This window comes from Chamaea fasciata, unplaced genomic scaffold (assembly GCF_029207755.1).
Source record: "Chamaea fasciata isolate MVZ Bird 193981 ecotype frontalis unplaced genomic scaffold, bChaFas1.0.hap1 SCAF_20, whole genome shotgun sequence".
Lineage (NCBI taxonomy): Eukaryota > Metazoa > Chordata > Aves > Passeriformes > Sylviidae > Chamaea > Chamaea fasciata.
The window spans coordinates 6,949,519-6,965,289 of NW_027094105.1; the positions used below are offsets into that span (position 1 = coordinate 6,949,519).

Consider the following 15,771-nt stretch of genomic DNA (forward strand, 5'->3'; position numbering starts at 1 on the left):
TTTTATTGTGATACACACCTAGAGCTTCCTTCTCCTCAAGGGCACAGGGTTCCCATTTGAAAGCACTTTTATCCCTCCTCCCAGTGTAGCTGTTTGGTTTTCCTCTCAGACAAAGGTTACTTTGCAGAGAAACAGAAATAAAGTCATTAATCATTAGTCATTAATTAATACATTCACAATGGGCTTATACTACATTACACAACACAATTATACAAGAAAGCTGGTCTGGCTAAGCCACCAAAATATAAAGACCTCCTCATTTTCCAACTTATTCCAGCTCTGCTCTTCCTGCCCCTCAGCTCTGACAAGGGAATATACAACCAATGCAGATGGAAACACTTGCTGTAATACATTTTTGAATTTGGCAAGAGGCAGTTTTAATTTATTCTTTTCAGATTGATTGTCTGCTGCAGTAAAGCAGCCTCGAATCCCCATCCCTCAAATTGCAAAGCTAAAGGAAAAAAAAGGAAATGGGGGGGTTTCAAGCAATCTTATTATAAAATCACAGCTTTAGCAAAAGCTTTGATATCATTATTAGATTCATACAAATTTCCTCTCTTATCTAGCTTGTTCTTCACTGTCTTAATTAGTTCAACCACACATAGTTTGTGTTCTTTTTAACTTTTTTTTTTTTTTTGACACAGAAACAAGCAGTTAAACTAGTATTTGCAGTCTTTAATTACACATTAAAATCTTCATCCTTGACTTTCCTTTTTACTGGAAGTACAGGGATTCCCTACAGTGCAATATTAATGTTCTGCTCTAAATGCTGCAGGGGCATCTTCTAATGGTTGGGACTGAGGAACAACTTTTAATTAATTGCCACCTTTTAATGGCACGGTTCTCACACAAACATTACCTTTAAGGCAAACATACATCAAAAGAGTCAGAAATTTGCTCTTTTACAACAGAGCTGTGGTCCCCAGTAATTCTAAACTCGCTAAGGGTCTGCTGCTCTGGATCTGTGCACGTTTTGGAAACAGCAGATCAACACTGCTACACGGCCCAGAGTCTCCAAAAAGATTCATCTTTTTCACATCCCAAATCCAGTGCTCCAGTTAATCTTCCCCAAAGAAGATGGGAATGATTTCAAATCGCTGTGCTCGGTCACACAGGGCTCCACATCACACTCACAACAATCCTGTTCGGGGATTCTTTGTGGAATATGACAACAAAATATCAACAGCCACCAGCCCCAGGTGCTTTTTGGCTCATGTCTCCATGACAGGCACGTGCACAGAGCTCATCACATCAGTTCACAGCGGCACACACTACACTTGTAAAAAAAGTTCCATACACAGTAAAGAAATTGTGAAATCTTAATTGCATGCACTCTCTTTCCACAGTACTTGGTTATAAGAGCTGTTGAAAAGTGAATAAGTAAAAGAGATTTTTCCTCTATGTTAAAATACACTGTGAAGTTTTATCTCCTAATCAATGTTTCCTGCCCAGAGCTGTGGCTGCCCCTGGATCCCTGGAAGTGTCCAAGACCAGGTTGGACAGCGCTTGGAGCAACCTGGGATAGTGGAAGGGGGTGGAATGGGATGAGCTTTAAGGTCCCTTTCAAACCAAACCAGTCTGTGGTTCTTTAATGCATATTTCAGTAATTTACTGCGGATAAAACAACATCCAAGATCCTTTTGTATTGTCTGGATAGAAATTATTCTCCTGTTAATGAATATCACAAGGAACATTTAGTTTTATTTCCTTTGGACAATCTGTGTTGATCAATGCCTGCTGGTCTTTTGTAATTACTTTGTAAGAAAATATGCAGCTGTATAGTACTTAATGGAATGAAATTAAATTCAGCATATAACTACAGCCAAAAAAAAAAAAAGGCATTGATTTGGCATAACAAAACAAAGAAGATTACTGCAAAAACCCCTGCTGTCAGATATATCAACATATTAGAAGATTAAATCAAGATTAAAATGTTTAAAAGAATTGTGTTTCTAAAGATGCACAGAGCAGCAAAGCCCATGTTCTGTATCTTTGGTATCTACACAGGTTACAAAGCATCTGTAAAGTCCCAAAGTTAATATGATAATAACCCAAGGGAACGGCACTGCAAACAAAACACAGACATCAAACAATTTAAGAGCACCTATTTTAAAATTTACCCGTTACACTGAAATAAAATTTCAACTGGATTACCCCCTTCTCTCTTTTTAGGAGCAGAGTTTGGCAAGGTACCTTTGGCTACAGGTAGTGAGCTGACCATTGTTACACCCCTGGTGTGTTACAGGATTTGATCTCACTGGAGTTGCCTAACAAAGCCCTTCATGAGTCAAAACTGTACTGTGGAGTTTTTTCTTTCCAGCTACATCACACTGAGGGCTCAACAGTAAATATCACATAACTGAGACAGATTGCCATCACATTTAATAGCAGACTGTTTCCCCCCCACCACATTTAAACAAAACACACTCAAAGCAGCAGGACAAAGCAACAGTCAGTCATAGAGTTCTGGAACATTTGTCCCTGCTGCTGACATGAGCAACTGGGAATGAAAAATATCTGTCTTTAAAAGCTCAGAATCATCTCTCATCCAAACGACAAGGACTGGGTAACTCACTTGTGTCACATCTGAAATCCAGAAAGGACAATGCAACACCCACCCAAGGGCTGTTCGCTTGGCAAACTCAGATCAGGACAGGTTAACAGTGCGTCATCACCTTGGAACTGTCCCTCAGAATTTGTTACACACATGGGTTCAGTCAAGGAAGATGCTTCCCCAGCTTTGGCATCCCAGAGTCCTGGCTCCACAACCCCTGAACACACTGGAATCAGTATGGCAGTCAGGGGTAAATGGCAACACAATGCAATTCCCACCAAAACAGCTTCACAAAAGAGCTCTGCAAGAGGAGCTCAACAATCTACTAAAAATAAAAAGAAAACAACACAACGATGTGATCCAAACTGTGCACAAGACATCAAATACAGAAATTAATCTTCGATTGACATGGTACACGGCTGCAAAGTAATTAAACTTATTCCTGTAAATATTATTGTCTTACAATATAAAGAACTAATTTTTAATCTTTTTTTTTCATATAAAAGGGGATTAATTTGCAGAGCAAAAGGGTCACATGTTTCAGCAACATGTTCTTTTACAGTTCCTGTTGCACTGACTTGCTAAAATCAAGCTAAAGAATTCCGTGAGAAACTTAAACATGAACAGGGATATGAAATGAGCTCCCAGTCTTGAAAGTTATTGGAAACTGATCTCTTCCTTATTAATACAATTCCCCATCATGTACGAAAAGATACCTCCATGTTCCAGAATGCAAACAGAGTTTTAATCTTTAATTATATTCTCAACCTCAGCTCTTCTGGAGAGAAGTACAGATGTGGGCCTGAGGATTATTGCTTTATTACATTATCATCTCCATGGTATTTAATGAATATTGATACTTAATGCAGCTTTGCCAGTACAGGCAAAGAAGAATTTCAGAATTGCAGAAAGAACTTCTGATGACTTTTCTCAAAACAGAAAATACGGCCACACACACTTCACTCTTCTACTCTTGAATATTCCACACTTCACTCTTCTACTCTTGAATACTCCAGGAGGAAGCCCAAAGCTTGGAGTCCAGCTCCTGAATTATTGCAATAACAACACTAGCTGTTAAATAACCCCTCCACTACACCTGAACTGAATCACATTCATCATGGAATTTGGGTTGGAAAGGACTAACACAGCATAATCTAAACAAGTTTTCTTAAAAATTACAAAACTTGCAAACATTTATTGGTTTAAGCCTGTTTTGCCATTACCTTTAGAAAAACCTGCCTTGCTCTTACACGCTGAAAATCCCTGAACTTAGGAAGCAAATAAATGCTGTTTATAAAACAAAATGCTGAAAAGATGCTTTCCTCCAAAAAACTCTTGGCAAAGGGTTCAGGATTTTTCCTTAATGCAAAAATGATAAATTATACAAGTTAAGTTCCAAAGAATTTATTCTGGCACGTCTGATGACTGGGTGTATATATATATAAGTAAAGCTGTTAAAAACAGCAACTTTTTTATTTTATACTAAATCCTTCCTTAAAAGTCAATTTGACTATCCTGAAGAAAGCTCTTGACCAAAGCCAATAGAACCTGACAGTACCAATTATATGACAGAACCATTGAATCAAGCTCCAATAAACAGAGAGTTTGGGATATCTGTACAGTTCTGTTCCAAATCCAGACGAACAAATACCTGCTGAGCCAGGAAATTAACTTTTTACAGAATCAACTCACTATGGACCATCTTTAGCTCATGCAGTTCCAAAGGATGCAGAAAGTATGGTCTTCTTTGGAATATAATATATCCTCCTTCTCTAGAAGAACCATCCAGATGAATTCTGAGGTGTGTAGAGCGGATCAGAGACCTCCCCCATCTCACCCAGAACAACAGGTAGAAACAAAGTGGCCATCCAGAGTCCCTATATCTTCAAGTCCTTGTTATCACCTAAAAAAAAAGTTATCTCCACAGAATTTTTTTGCTCATTCATCTAGAACAGTATCATGGGCAGCACTGTCTTTTCCTTTATTAAAAAAAAAAAAAAGTAATTTTGCTGGTGTGCTCCTAGCAATAGAGTACAAATTTACAGAGATTTTTACTCAATCTATTACAGTATTTTCACTGTCAAGTTAGGGCATACATCAGACCACAGGAGATTTACAAGACAAGTTGAAGAGCCTTAAAACAAAGAAACTGGGCTCTCTTTTACTCAAACCTCTCTGTTCATTGAGCCTGAAGTTGTCAAACAAGAACAAGACTTCCACTTGTTTATTGTTTATAGTGTGCTTATTTCTCCAAAACCACAAAGTGACAACAAATGACCCTAAAAGGCACCATAAAGGGCAAGAGTCTCAGTACCTTGTGTGGTGATCAAGTTCTTGTTCCGGCAATTTTCTTCCAGACAGAGAAGACAGACGATTAATCTGGGAGCACTGAGAAAGCCCCACACAATACAGCTATCAAAATCACAGGGTTTCCAACTGAGACCCCTAAAAATTCCCATTAAAACTGACTGACTCTTGTGTGTGCTGCTCTACTCCACTGCAGGAATACAGACAGCATCCTGAGCTTCCTCTTTTCTTCCCTCTCCAGCTCACAGTGGCTCACTGCGGTTGTTTTCCAGCTGGACAGTGACACACCAGATTCCCTGGGATCCCGGCAAGGTGGTCCAGCAGCACGAATTACCTTGTGGACTCCCTGCTCTCAGCACTCCCCGAGAGAATTCTGCTCCCTCAGGGTCTCAGAGACAACTTCACAACTGCAAATTTGCTTTTGACACGTGGTGCCACGCAAAATAACACAAGATTAATTAACTGCGCCAATTACTGCATTTCAAGAGGAAAAGCAAAGCTACGCCATAATTTCTTATTGTCTTTATTTATTGATTCCCAAGCAGGAGCAGCCACCCTGGTTTTCAGCAGGGCTGCACGCAGACACTTCCCCAGGCGCTCAAAGGAGCTGACAGCTCTCAGCACTTCAGCAAACATTGCCTTGAGATTCCTTAACAGAAGGAAGGAATCCGCAGCCAGATGAGAGGCATGTGAGGGAACGCATCCATTAGCACGTACAGGGAGATGTCTTGTTAATAGAAGACAGAAGGAGGGACAAAGCAGGCAGAGAAAGCAGCCAGCAGTTAGTCATTTTCTCACACAGATCATTTGGCTGGGAATGAGACACACATCAATCCAGTCTTCCTTTCTGCGCTTTCAGAGCCAGGGAAAACCAACACTGAAAAGCAAAACCCAACGCCAAAAGGCCTCTCGTCAAAACTGCTCAGCACCCTTAGAGCTCCTCAAATAACAAACAGAGAAAATGCAGATTTTCCTCAGAGCGGTTGCACAGGGCAGAGAACTTTCACGTTCAAAACCACCTTTTGGAGTCAAAATTGCTGCTCTGTTTTAGATATTTACTAGTGAAGAATTTGAGGTTCTCACCTCCAAACCAGAGCACATCGGAAGACACCCTAAGGCTGAGGAGGAAAAGGGGTGAGGACCCACCAAGAATCACTTTTGCCATCAGCAAAACCCTTTCTCCAGCTCCTCGTGTGTGCATAAACTAGGAAAAAATGGCTGAGCCTCCAAGACAGGCTTGGGTTTGCTTTGTTTGATTGGTTTCTTTCAAAAGAAAAGACATTTTGGAGGGGAAAGAAGAAAAGCAGAGCAGGGATAGAGAGTGAAGGCTTAAGTGAACAGTAAATTGAACAAAACTTGATTTTTCTGCTGTATCACCCCTTTTATGAGAAGAAACACCATTTGGATACCTTTAGTTTGTGGAATACAACCCAAGTCTCACCCCAGCGGCACAGATCAAAGACCTGGATGAACAAGAAAATTGCTCAGCTCGCACCACTGCCATCGAGAACGTGAAGTGCAAAAGTTACTCATGCAGTTTCTTCAAGGAACAGGACCATAAATAAACAGATTGTAACCCACCCTCTAATACCACCTTTAACTCAAATATAGACATGTTTACTAGCAAACTAGCCATGTGCAAAATCTGCATAAGAATAAATTGGTTTTAGGAGATTCTTTGCCCAAATCATCACCTCTGATACCTCCTGAGCAAGTGTGTCCTGCGTTCCTTTGCTGGCAGAAAGGATTTACTGCAGTGTTGATATTCACTCCAACCTGCTCTCCTGAAATGACATTTTGGCATACAGCTGGTTTCAACTACTTCTGTTGAAGAAAAAACTCTAGATGATATAGTTGCCCTGAACAACATTTAATAAGCACTTGACTCATTGTTACTCAGCCCAATGACTTGTCACTGAACTCAATTTTAATAGCAAAGATCAAAGCAAAAATAGACCAAGAAATAGTTATCCCTTTCTTGATGAATTAATAAAGCTAAAAAAAAAATAAATAAAATAAAGCCTTGAATTGTCATGGGAATATTAGGATGCAGGATGACCTTGCAAGGAGATCTGTAGTTTTGCATCTGGATGTTTTCTTCTTTTGCATTTTATAAAGAATGAAGGGAAAAAAAAACACCACTGCATGATTCATCACTATTTGCATGAAACTACAGCAAAATCAAGATATTAAAAACCATTTGTCACACTTTTTTTTTTTTTAATACTTTTCATAAGCCTATTTTCATAAGTCTTTTCATAATCTGCTTCAGCCTTGTGTGGAAAACAAGACATTGAGCCCAACAGGTATTTGATTTGCCTTAATATCACTATTATTCTCTTAAGACACACCGAGATAACAAACAAGAACAAATATGGAGAGGTCAAAGAGAAGCCAGAGAGGAGGAAACCAGTGACAGATAAAGGGCCAGCTCAGCAGAAACACATTTTCCCTGTGAATAATGCTGGAAGTGGTAATAAGATACTGAAACATAATTCAACTACTGCCTGAAGTCTAGCAACCACACTAAAATTTCAGTCTATCTGCAGGTCCTAGGCAAATGCACCACTGAAGGAAAATCATCTACAGATAACGAGATAGATAATACTCTTAAATATGTATATTATGTATCTCATAATAAGATTTATACAGCTGCAACTGTTAAGGAACAATTTTTTCCATGCAAAATTAGAAATTAGCCCTTTATATGTACTTCTAGTAATCAGAGATGCCATGATTAAGAAATAAAAGAAAAAAAAAACCCACCAAAATACTTTAGGATGTCTGAAAACACTGTGTTAATTGATATAACAGTACTCCAGTTTATAGACTTCCTGGAGAAGGAAGTCCATTTGAAGCTCCAGACACCCAAACAAAGAAGGAAAACTCACCAGCCAGTTTGTCACAAGATATCCCTGTTCCATCACACATATCAGAGAAACAACATCTGGGTTTCAAACTACTGCTGGAGCCCCCTTCAAACCATTCTCCCTTGTCTGATATATTGGTAAAACAATAGAGCATTTTATGGATTCTTGAATTACCAGCACTTTAAAGTTAATATACAAGAGGAAAGCTCTATTGACTCTGATTTTTTTTCACATTTCTTTGAAGAAAAAAACCCTCTAAACATTGACCTGTGAAATCTGGTGACAACAGTGACTTTTATTATTGCAACTACGAGGTTTTTGGTAGCACAGCGTTTATACATCCGTGACTCTTGTTTTGTGAAGAAAAGCGGGCAGCTTCCACAAACTACAAGGAAGCTCAGCACAGTGAACAATTGCTTAGCACTTCATTTTCCACATAATAATCATTTTCTTACATGGATCTAAATATATTTCAGACCGTTTATTAATTTATAAGCTCCGTTGTGTACATCTCCGTGTTTCTGGCATCGCTACACACAGGCTGCTTAAAGTGTTGCTACTCTCTGTCCTCAAACAGTTTCTAAGTGTCCTCATAATTGCTTGTCACCTGTAAAAGAGGTTTAGATCCGACGCAAAATTAACATATGGTGAACAGATGGGCTCGGAACAGACGTACTCACACCAAAGACTTTTTGGCTTCAGTCTTTTAGGACCTTCAGAAAAGTCCTACTTGAAGCTCCAAGTCGTAACAATCAGGTGAGCATCATTCCTCAATGACAAGCTCGTGGTGCAAAGAAGTTTTTTAATGACCTGCTACAAAGAGAATGTGTACGGAACAAAAATGCAAGCATGAGGTTGCTTATTACAATGATTGAAAATTAAACCCAATAAGTTAGTAAGAAATATTCCACCCCCCGGCATGGAAACTCTTCCAAATATTCCATTACTTACTGAGAAGGCAGGACAAGAGTTGTTGGCTGGGCTTTTGGTCTGCGCTTTGCAGAGACTCCCATCTGGTTGGCTGAACGTTTCAGAGACTGCTGATTCAAAAGGCCAGATGCCAGCCCAGCATGGTACTGCAACTGGATAAGAAAAAACATATATATATTAAAATACACACCACTGCAGTATTCTGTCTGTGTCACACCTCTGCTACCTGTGGCACCTGATTCAAATTACAGCCAGTCAGGAAGTTATTGTGTGGTATTTCAGATATATTGCTTGGTGGAAGACAATAGGGACAGAAGCACATGGAAAATGTCTGCTGCGAAATGGGTATGAGGAGCAGGTTATGCATTAGAGGAAGTAAGATGAGGAATCAAGGACTTCCACTCAAGTCTAACTCTCTTGAAACTTGGGCTTGCTTTTAAACATTGAGACTGTTTCTCCTCTCCAGGGACTAAACATTCTCACTTTAGGAAGAAGATAAGAGGAAGACAGATGCAACCCTTTCACAATATAAACTAGCTTTTTAGAAATAACACTCATCTTTTTCTTCTTAAACATAAAACCACAAAACATTTGCAAAGGAGTTTCTACCACTGTAAAGAAAAATCTTGCTTTTAAAATACCTGCTTGCACATCTCCATAGCACTGCAGAACAATTCACATCCAGAAGCTTTTTCCTCAAAACTTTTCTTTTCCTTGCCAATAAAAGACAAATTTCTGAAGGACACAAGATGAATCAGCAGGATTTTGAGTGCACTCCCACAACTCTCAGATTTAAGAACAGCCACAGGGCTCTGCCTGTCCTGCAACCACCTCCAAGTGCAACAAGTTCTCCTGTGAACACTTTCAACTACATTCCGAGTACCCATTTTTGAACTGGAAAGGGAGGAAGACTCAGTCTCAGAGAAATGTGTTTTCCTACATCATTCCAGTACCTGGATCTATGTGTTCATTACATTGTCTAAAGATTTGTTCTGGAAAAGCTGAATTGTTTCACACATTAACACCTCTAACCTCATGGTCTGCATGTAAAAAAATGGGTTATGGTCAGGAAAATATGATTTTAAAATGTTCAGAAAATAAAAGTGGTCTTAGACCAAGCTGTTCTACAGGGGCTGGGTGAAAAGGAGGGAAGCAAAGCTTGGAATGATGTACTCAAAACCTCCTGTGGACAGGAGGGAAGTGATCCCCTGAGCCAGTTAGACTCAGATGTCACTGCTCAGCACATCCAGAAGGATTCCTAACAGGCTCCTGGTTCCCTTGGCTGCTTTGCCACATGAGTTCAGCCATGGCACAACATGAAGACACATCACATTCCTCATGGGAAGAGAACTGTACTCTGCCAGGGAAGGGGGGGGGGGGGGAATTTTATTGCCCCAACCAATGGATTTCGCTCAAATTTGTTTTTCTCCGACACTTTTCTGAAATGAAAAAAAATCAATGAGAGTGATGGAGGGTCCACGTTTGAAAGGTGATGCTTCAGTGTCAGGGGCTTAGTTTTCAATCTTCACTACCTGAATGTGCAGGGAGTGCAATATGCAGGGAATTAAAAGCAAAGACAGCCCTGGCAGAAGAGCCCGTTGACTCCAGGAATATGCTTTTCCTTTTCCTTCTTGCATCTTTTCATGCTGGTGACACCATTCACTGATGTTCCCTGTGCAGGTATTTCAGGTAAACAACATTATTTGGACACTGGCTCAGAGATGAAGGTAATCACCAGTACTAATCAGAGATGGATTTTAAAGGTAACCTCTTAAAAACATTTCATACCCTCCCAGCTAGTGACATTTAGTGGTCAGGCATTAAAAAAACAACCAAAAAGCTACAGAAAGAATAAAAAAATAGATTCTAAACCACAATTTTGTCTTTCAAGGCTGACTTCCAAATGATTAAGATATTTTTATTAATTATAAGTATTTCTTCATAATCTACCTTTGCTCTTTGGAATGCAGGTCCAACTGTCAAAACCTGTAAGGGCCATTAAATATTTACCAAACCATCTTTATAATGGGAGAAAAGGTCAAAGTTAATAAAACTGACAGGCAGCTTCTGTCCAGCTTGATTTATACATTATTAAAGCATCACACACTGTACTGCACAGAGTGCTCTCCTTTTTGGGGACAGGGGGTGTTCACTGAAGGGATCAGGAAATTGTTTCTTAATCATTTTTCTGAGGAGCAGAAGCAAGACTGAAAATAGTGCCAAAGCAGGGCCACAAGTCTCAAAACTATGGCCAGGAGATTGATGGTCTCATGGATAATACAGGTGCCATTGAGTTCCCTTTTCCTCTAACAAAATAAACACCTTTGTCTGCCAGCATCGACCATGAGAGAAAATCTCAGCTAAAAACACACCAATCCCCCCAAATTTTTGCTTACTAACAAGAGAATGCCATTTCCAAACACAGTCTCTCCACTTTGGGGAAAAGTGCTGAAATGCCATTGTCAGAGGATGTTGTGGGTGCTAAAAGGCTCATGCAGGGAGGCTGAGGGACACAAATCCGTTTTGGGGTTAATGAACACACAGAAACTACATGGAGCTGGAGGAGTCCTGAACCCAGGGAATGCAGGTGGCCGGAAGAACATTGGGGGAAGGTTGTGGGCACGTGCTCTACAGCTGGAGATAGGACAGGGAGTGACAGAGCTTTGGGCTGGACCAGCAGAGCTGTGGTGACATCCCACATCTCAGAGCAGCTGAAAATCGCAGAATCTCTGATGGTGAAACTTGCCCTGCCCAGTACATTCCCAACAACATTCCCAACAACCTCCCCTCTGCTTCTGACACCTGTGCCCAGTTAAACCAGCAGGATGGTGAATATTCACTGAAATGAGCACTGGGCAGTCGTGCAAATCATTCCCCTCTCAGCTGCAAAGGAATTCCCCACCACTACTGCAAGGATCCACGTTTTCCAGCTTTGGGGAATTCCACCTGGCTTGTGTGAGGTTAAGCTTTTCCTAATGAAATATTTTTCTGCATAATATCAATAAAATTGATCCGTTTCCCCCAATACATGTAGATGAAACAGAAAAATCTATTTCAGAAAACCAAGAAATCAAAACCAGCAACAACAAAAATCAATTTACAACATTTAGCAGCCAGGATATACCCCAGTGCCAACTTGTACAGGTTTATGATGAATCTCATGATAGCTGACACTTTTCTTAAAACTGCAGTTCCATGTAGATGTGTGAATTCTACATTTTAAAACTGAAAGTGACTCTTCTTAGGAATGGAGGAAAGGTACTGAAAATAACACTTCAATATATACAAAAGCTTTACATGAAGCTAAATAAAAACAGAACTTGGACTACTTTTATTTTTTTAAGACTAATTCTTTTTCTACATTAATGGCCACGTGGCTATATTTTCTAGAACAAAATGCTATCACTAATATTTCACCTTGTCAGTGTTCTTGAGTATATGAAAACTACATTCATATATTAACTCTTAATCTTCCTCACTAAGTGAAAAGCATCAACAGAGAAAGCACTTGGGAGTCACTTTTCTCACAGCTGTAATTGTAAGGAGGGCAATTTCTCCATCTATGTAACATCTTTGGTTTTCACAGGAACTATTTAAACAAAAGAAAAAGGTGTATTAAAGAATTACAGATCTGATTTAGCACTGAAAGCATTAATATTTTTAAAGATGCTAATCACTTAATATCTTTTCCTTATTCTACCCCAGTGACTCTTCTCACCAGAAATAAGGTAACACACCTCCTAAAACAATGAAAATAACCAAAAAGAACCTCTCCACCCCTCAAAAAATCCTCTCTTGTGCAGATGATCTCTCAGATTTGGAGCAGACAGAAAACTTCTGCTACAGCCAGAACCCTGCAGAAAAGGCCCCTTTGTTCAGCTGAGAAGCACTGACCATGCTGTGACAGGTTTCTATCTTAGCCTGTAGGGTTACTCTGCAGAGAGTGTTATGAAACCACAAACATGGGCACAGTGCTCATTTAAAACTTTGCAAACTAAAGCTTCATCATTAGAATCAAGCCGGGTCTAGAGGTCTTTAGTTTACATAATTCATGGGCTGGAGATTTTGCATGTGCTGACTGCTGCCCAAACAAGTGAGTGCACTGCACTTACTGTCAAGGCCATCCGAAGTTGCAAAAATCGGTTGAAAGAAGGTAAGGGAAAAAGAAAAAAGCAATCACTTGGAGCACTAGCAACTGATCACATCAGCTCACAGTTGCACATTGCATTCATTTTGCCATTAATTAAAGCTTTCTAATCACCAACACTTTAAAAGTGAAATCAGAAATGTGATTTCTTTGTAATCACCTTACCCTGTTATTTCCTCCATTCTTCTGTAAATACTTAGTGATCATATATATAAACAGAAAACCATTTTCTCACATGTAGGTTAATGTAAAGTTTTTTTCCATTCCTCCAAGGAATGCCTTTTAGAGAGGAGGCTGACAGACACTCACCCACTGTGGCATTTTCTGAGTTTACTGTAATCCTGGTGATGCACATTTGCCCCCTTTAGGATGCACAGTGCTCTGCCCCTCATCATTAAACAACTTCTCCCTTGCAGATGAAAAGGGATTTGTCTATTATGATAAAACTTTACTTGTTCTTTTGAAAAGAGCAATGAGCAAGCAAGCAGGACACTCCCACAGTTTCATCTCTGCAGACTAAAGTAGGCAAGAGAGAAATGATACTACCTTAATTGATATTTTTAGGCTTTTTTTTTCAGATAATGAGGCCTGTTTGGAAATTCTCTTTTTCTCCAAACAATGTTTGATCATTTTAGGACAGCTGAATTCTTGACTTGACCAAAACAGCATCAGTAAGCCAAAAGAAAAGTCTCCAATTTCTTTACACATTGGTTTTCCTCTAGTCGAGCTGGATTGCAGGCTTTTCAATTAGCAGGAAAGCCACACTGTGTGTCTTTGCTCTATTTTACTATTTAATTAGGACACCTTATTTTATTTTTTACAAGCATTTATGCCCCCCAAACACTTTCTAGTTTACAAGAATATTTAAGCAAGAAACACCTACCCATGACAGGAACAAAGGCTGCTCCCATCCCATTCTTTTTTAAACCCCTTTGCAAAAGTTAAGGCACCTTTTGGCAAACACCCTGATCTGACTAAGCTGTGACAACTATGAGCTCACACTTCTCTTACTGTCCTCTCTCATGCCTGGGCTGGGTCTTGCATTGCAGTGAGAGGCCACAGCCTCATCCTGGTCAATAAACTGGGATTTGGAGCAGACTGGGAACATCAGCCCTGCACAGGGTATCTCTCTCAAGTCTCTCTCCTCCCTCCCTCCCCGACCTAGGGAGTTCAAAAACAAGATGAGATGTTTTTATTTATTTACATATATAATGACACAATAGTAGGAAATGCATCGATACACATCCCTGCTTCTTTTTCTTGTCTTTGCTACAGGTTTTATTCCATTGTCTCTGAATTCCTATTTTTGCTGAGAGTGCTGTTTTAATTAGTGTCAGATTTCTGCCCTAAAGTGTGTTCTTCCCATACTTTTCTTTTGAAAACATTGAAGTTTTGCTGATGAATGACTGCTGATGAATGTTCCCTCACTCCAATACTGCTTGCAAGTCTTTGGCTTTTTACCATGCAGAGATAGCAAATCTCATGGCACTTTCTTCAAGGAATTGGTCAGAACTTCAGCATCTTCATCCTTGCTGCCAATAAAATGACCTGCACTGCTCAAAGTCTCTGCAAAAGCCACTGCTTCTCCTCTATGTTTTTAAAAAATGTTCTGAAATTCATTTAATAGTTACAGAAGCGACATACTCTTGCTTTTTGGACAACATCAAAACAAAGGGACTCTACACAGCCACCAGGCTGAATTTTAAAGGGATCTAGTGTTTGAAAAGGATAAAGAGGCACAGTAATCATAATCTGGGGTTACAAGCTACTTTATTTGCTCTTTAGAAGAATAACTGTATTTTATGCTTAAAATGTCTATACCTCCAGGTGTTCTGAAGGGTTTGAACATACATATTTACTGAAAGATAACTAAATGAACTGGCATTTATTTCCTTGTATATGCAGCTACAACATAAACACGTAACAGAATTACAAAAAGCAAAGTAGAATTACTACATTGTGTTCTGCATCTAAATGACAAAATAAAACTGGGTGCAGTAACAAACGGCAGCATTTTCAAGTAACCCTGAGCTGAAGGCAGTTGATACAGAGGTTGCCCAGAACAGGTAAATAGTCTCAGTGTCACTCTGTGGGGTGTATTCACAATTGTGCGTTCCCTTAATGAACTTCATTAAAGTCTAAAGACCCAAGGAGTGCACATGATCAATATCTGACAGAAAATCCTAATTCCTTTTTGACAGAAGCATTATCTTTGTATAGGACAAATAATCTGTAGCAGGGGAAGTCATCATTAAACTCCAAGATAAGGACACAATTAGTACTTTCCCCCAGAGCTCCGTGCTCCTTTAAACCGCCACCAGAACTCTAGAGACACTGCTCTCCTGCTAAAATTAGTATTTTCTAAAGCCCTAGACTAAATCTTTGGTGTCAGGGGCTCAGCTGGCAGCTGTGTCAGTATGAAGAATGACCTGCTGCCTCTGTGACAGGGGGTGCTCAGGTGCTTAGATAAAAAATGGGAAGATACTTTAAACCCAAATGGCAGAATAAAGGGCTGCAATCAGGTACACAAACACTCCCCAAACTGTCCAGCACCATGCCATGATTTGCAGCTCTGAGGGTGGCCTTTACTATAGCAAACAAAACGCTTTACAGACAGATCAAGAAATTAATACTCTTCAATAAAATGTCTACATGGTGCAGCGTGTGTAAACCCAACCAATACAGTGCACAAGGGGAGACAGGCAGGCAAAGCAGACACGAGGGAAACCCATGAGCAGTGGAACAGTAACAACAACACCCAGTCCTTGTGCTGCTGATTTATTCTTTCCCTAACTCATTAAATGTAATTATTTTAACTTCTGTGAAATGCCTTTCCTTACCTTTGGTCACTTGCACAATATCTTAAGATTTTAGGCAGATACCCATACTGAGTGTGGGACAACAGCCCAGCTGAGGGTTTTCCTGCCAGCACAGGGAGACCTGGCTTTCCTCAGTCTCCTGTG

General features: G+C 39.8%; 1 protein-coding gene across 1 annotated transcript in view; it reads right to left on the reverse strand.

Annotated features, from left to right (window-relative positions):
* The window catches only part of MED27 (mediator complex subunit 27), an 83,611-nt gene that overhangs the window by 42,209 nt on the left and 25,631 nt on the right, over positions 1 to 15,771 (reverse strand). The window contains exon 3 of the mRNA XM_066201063.1: positions 8,683 to 8,813. Coding sequence (XP_066057160.1) covers positions 8,683 to 8,813 — 131 coding nt within the window. The remainder of the gene's footprint in view (positions 1 to 8,682; positions 8,814 to 15,771) is intronic.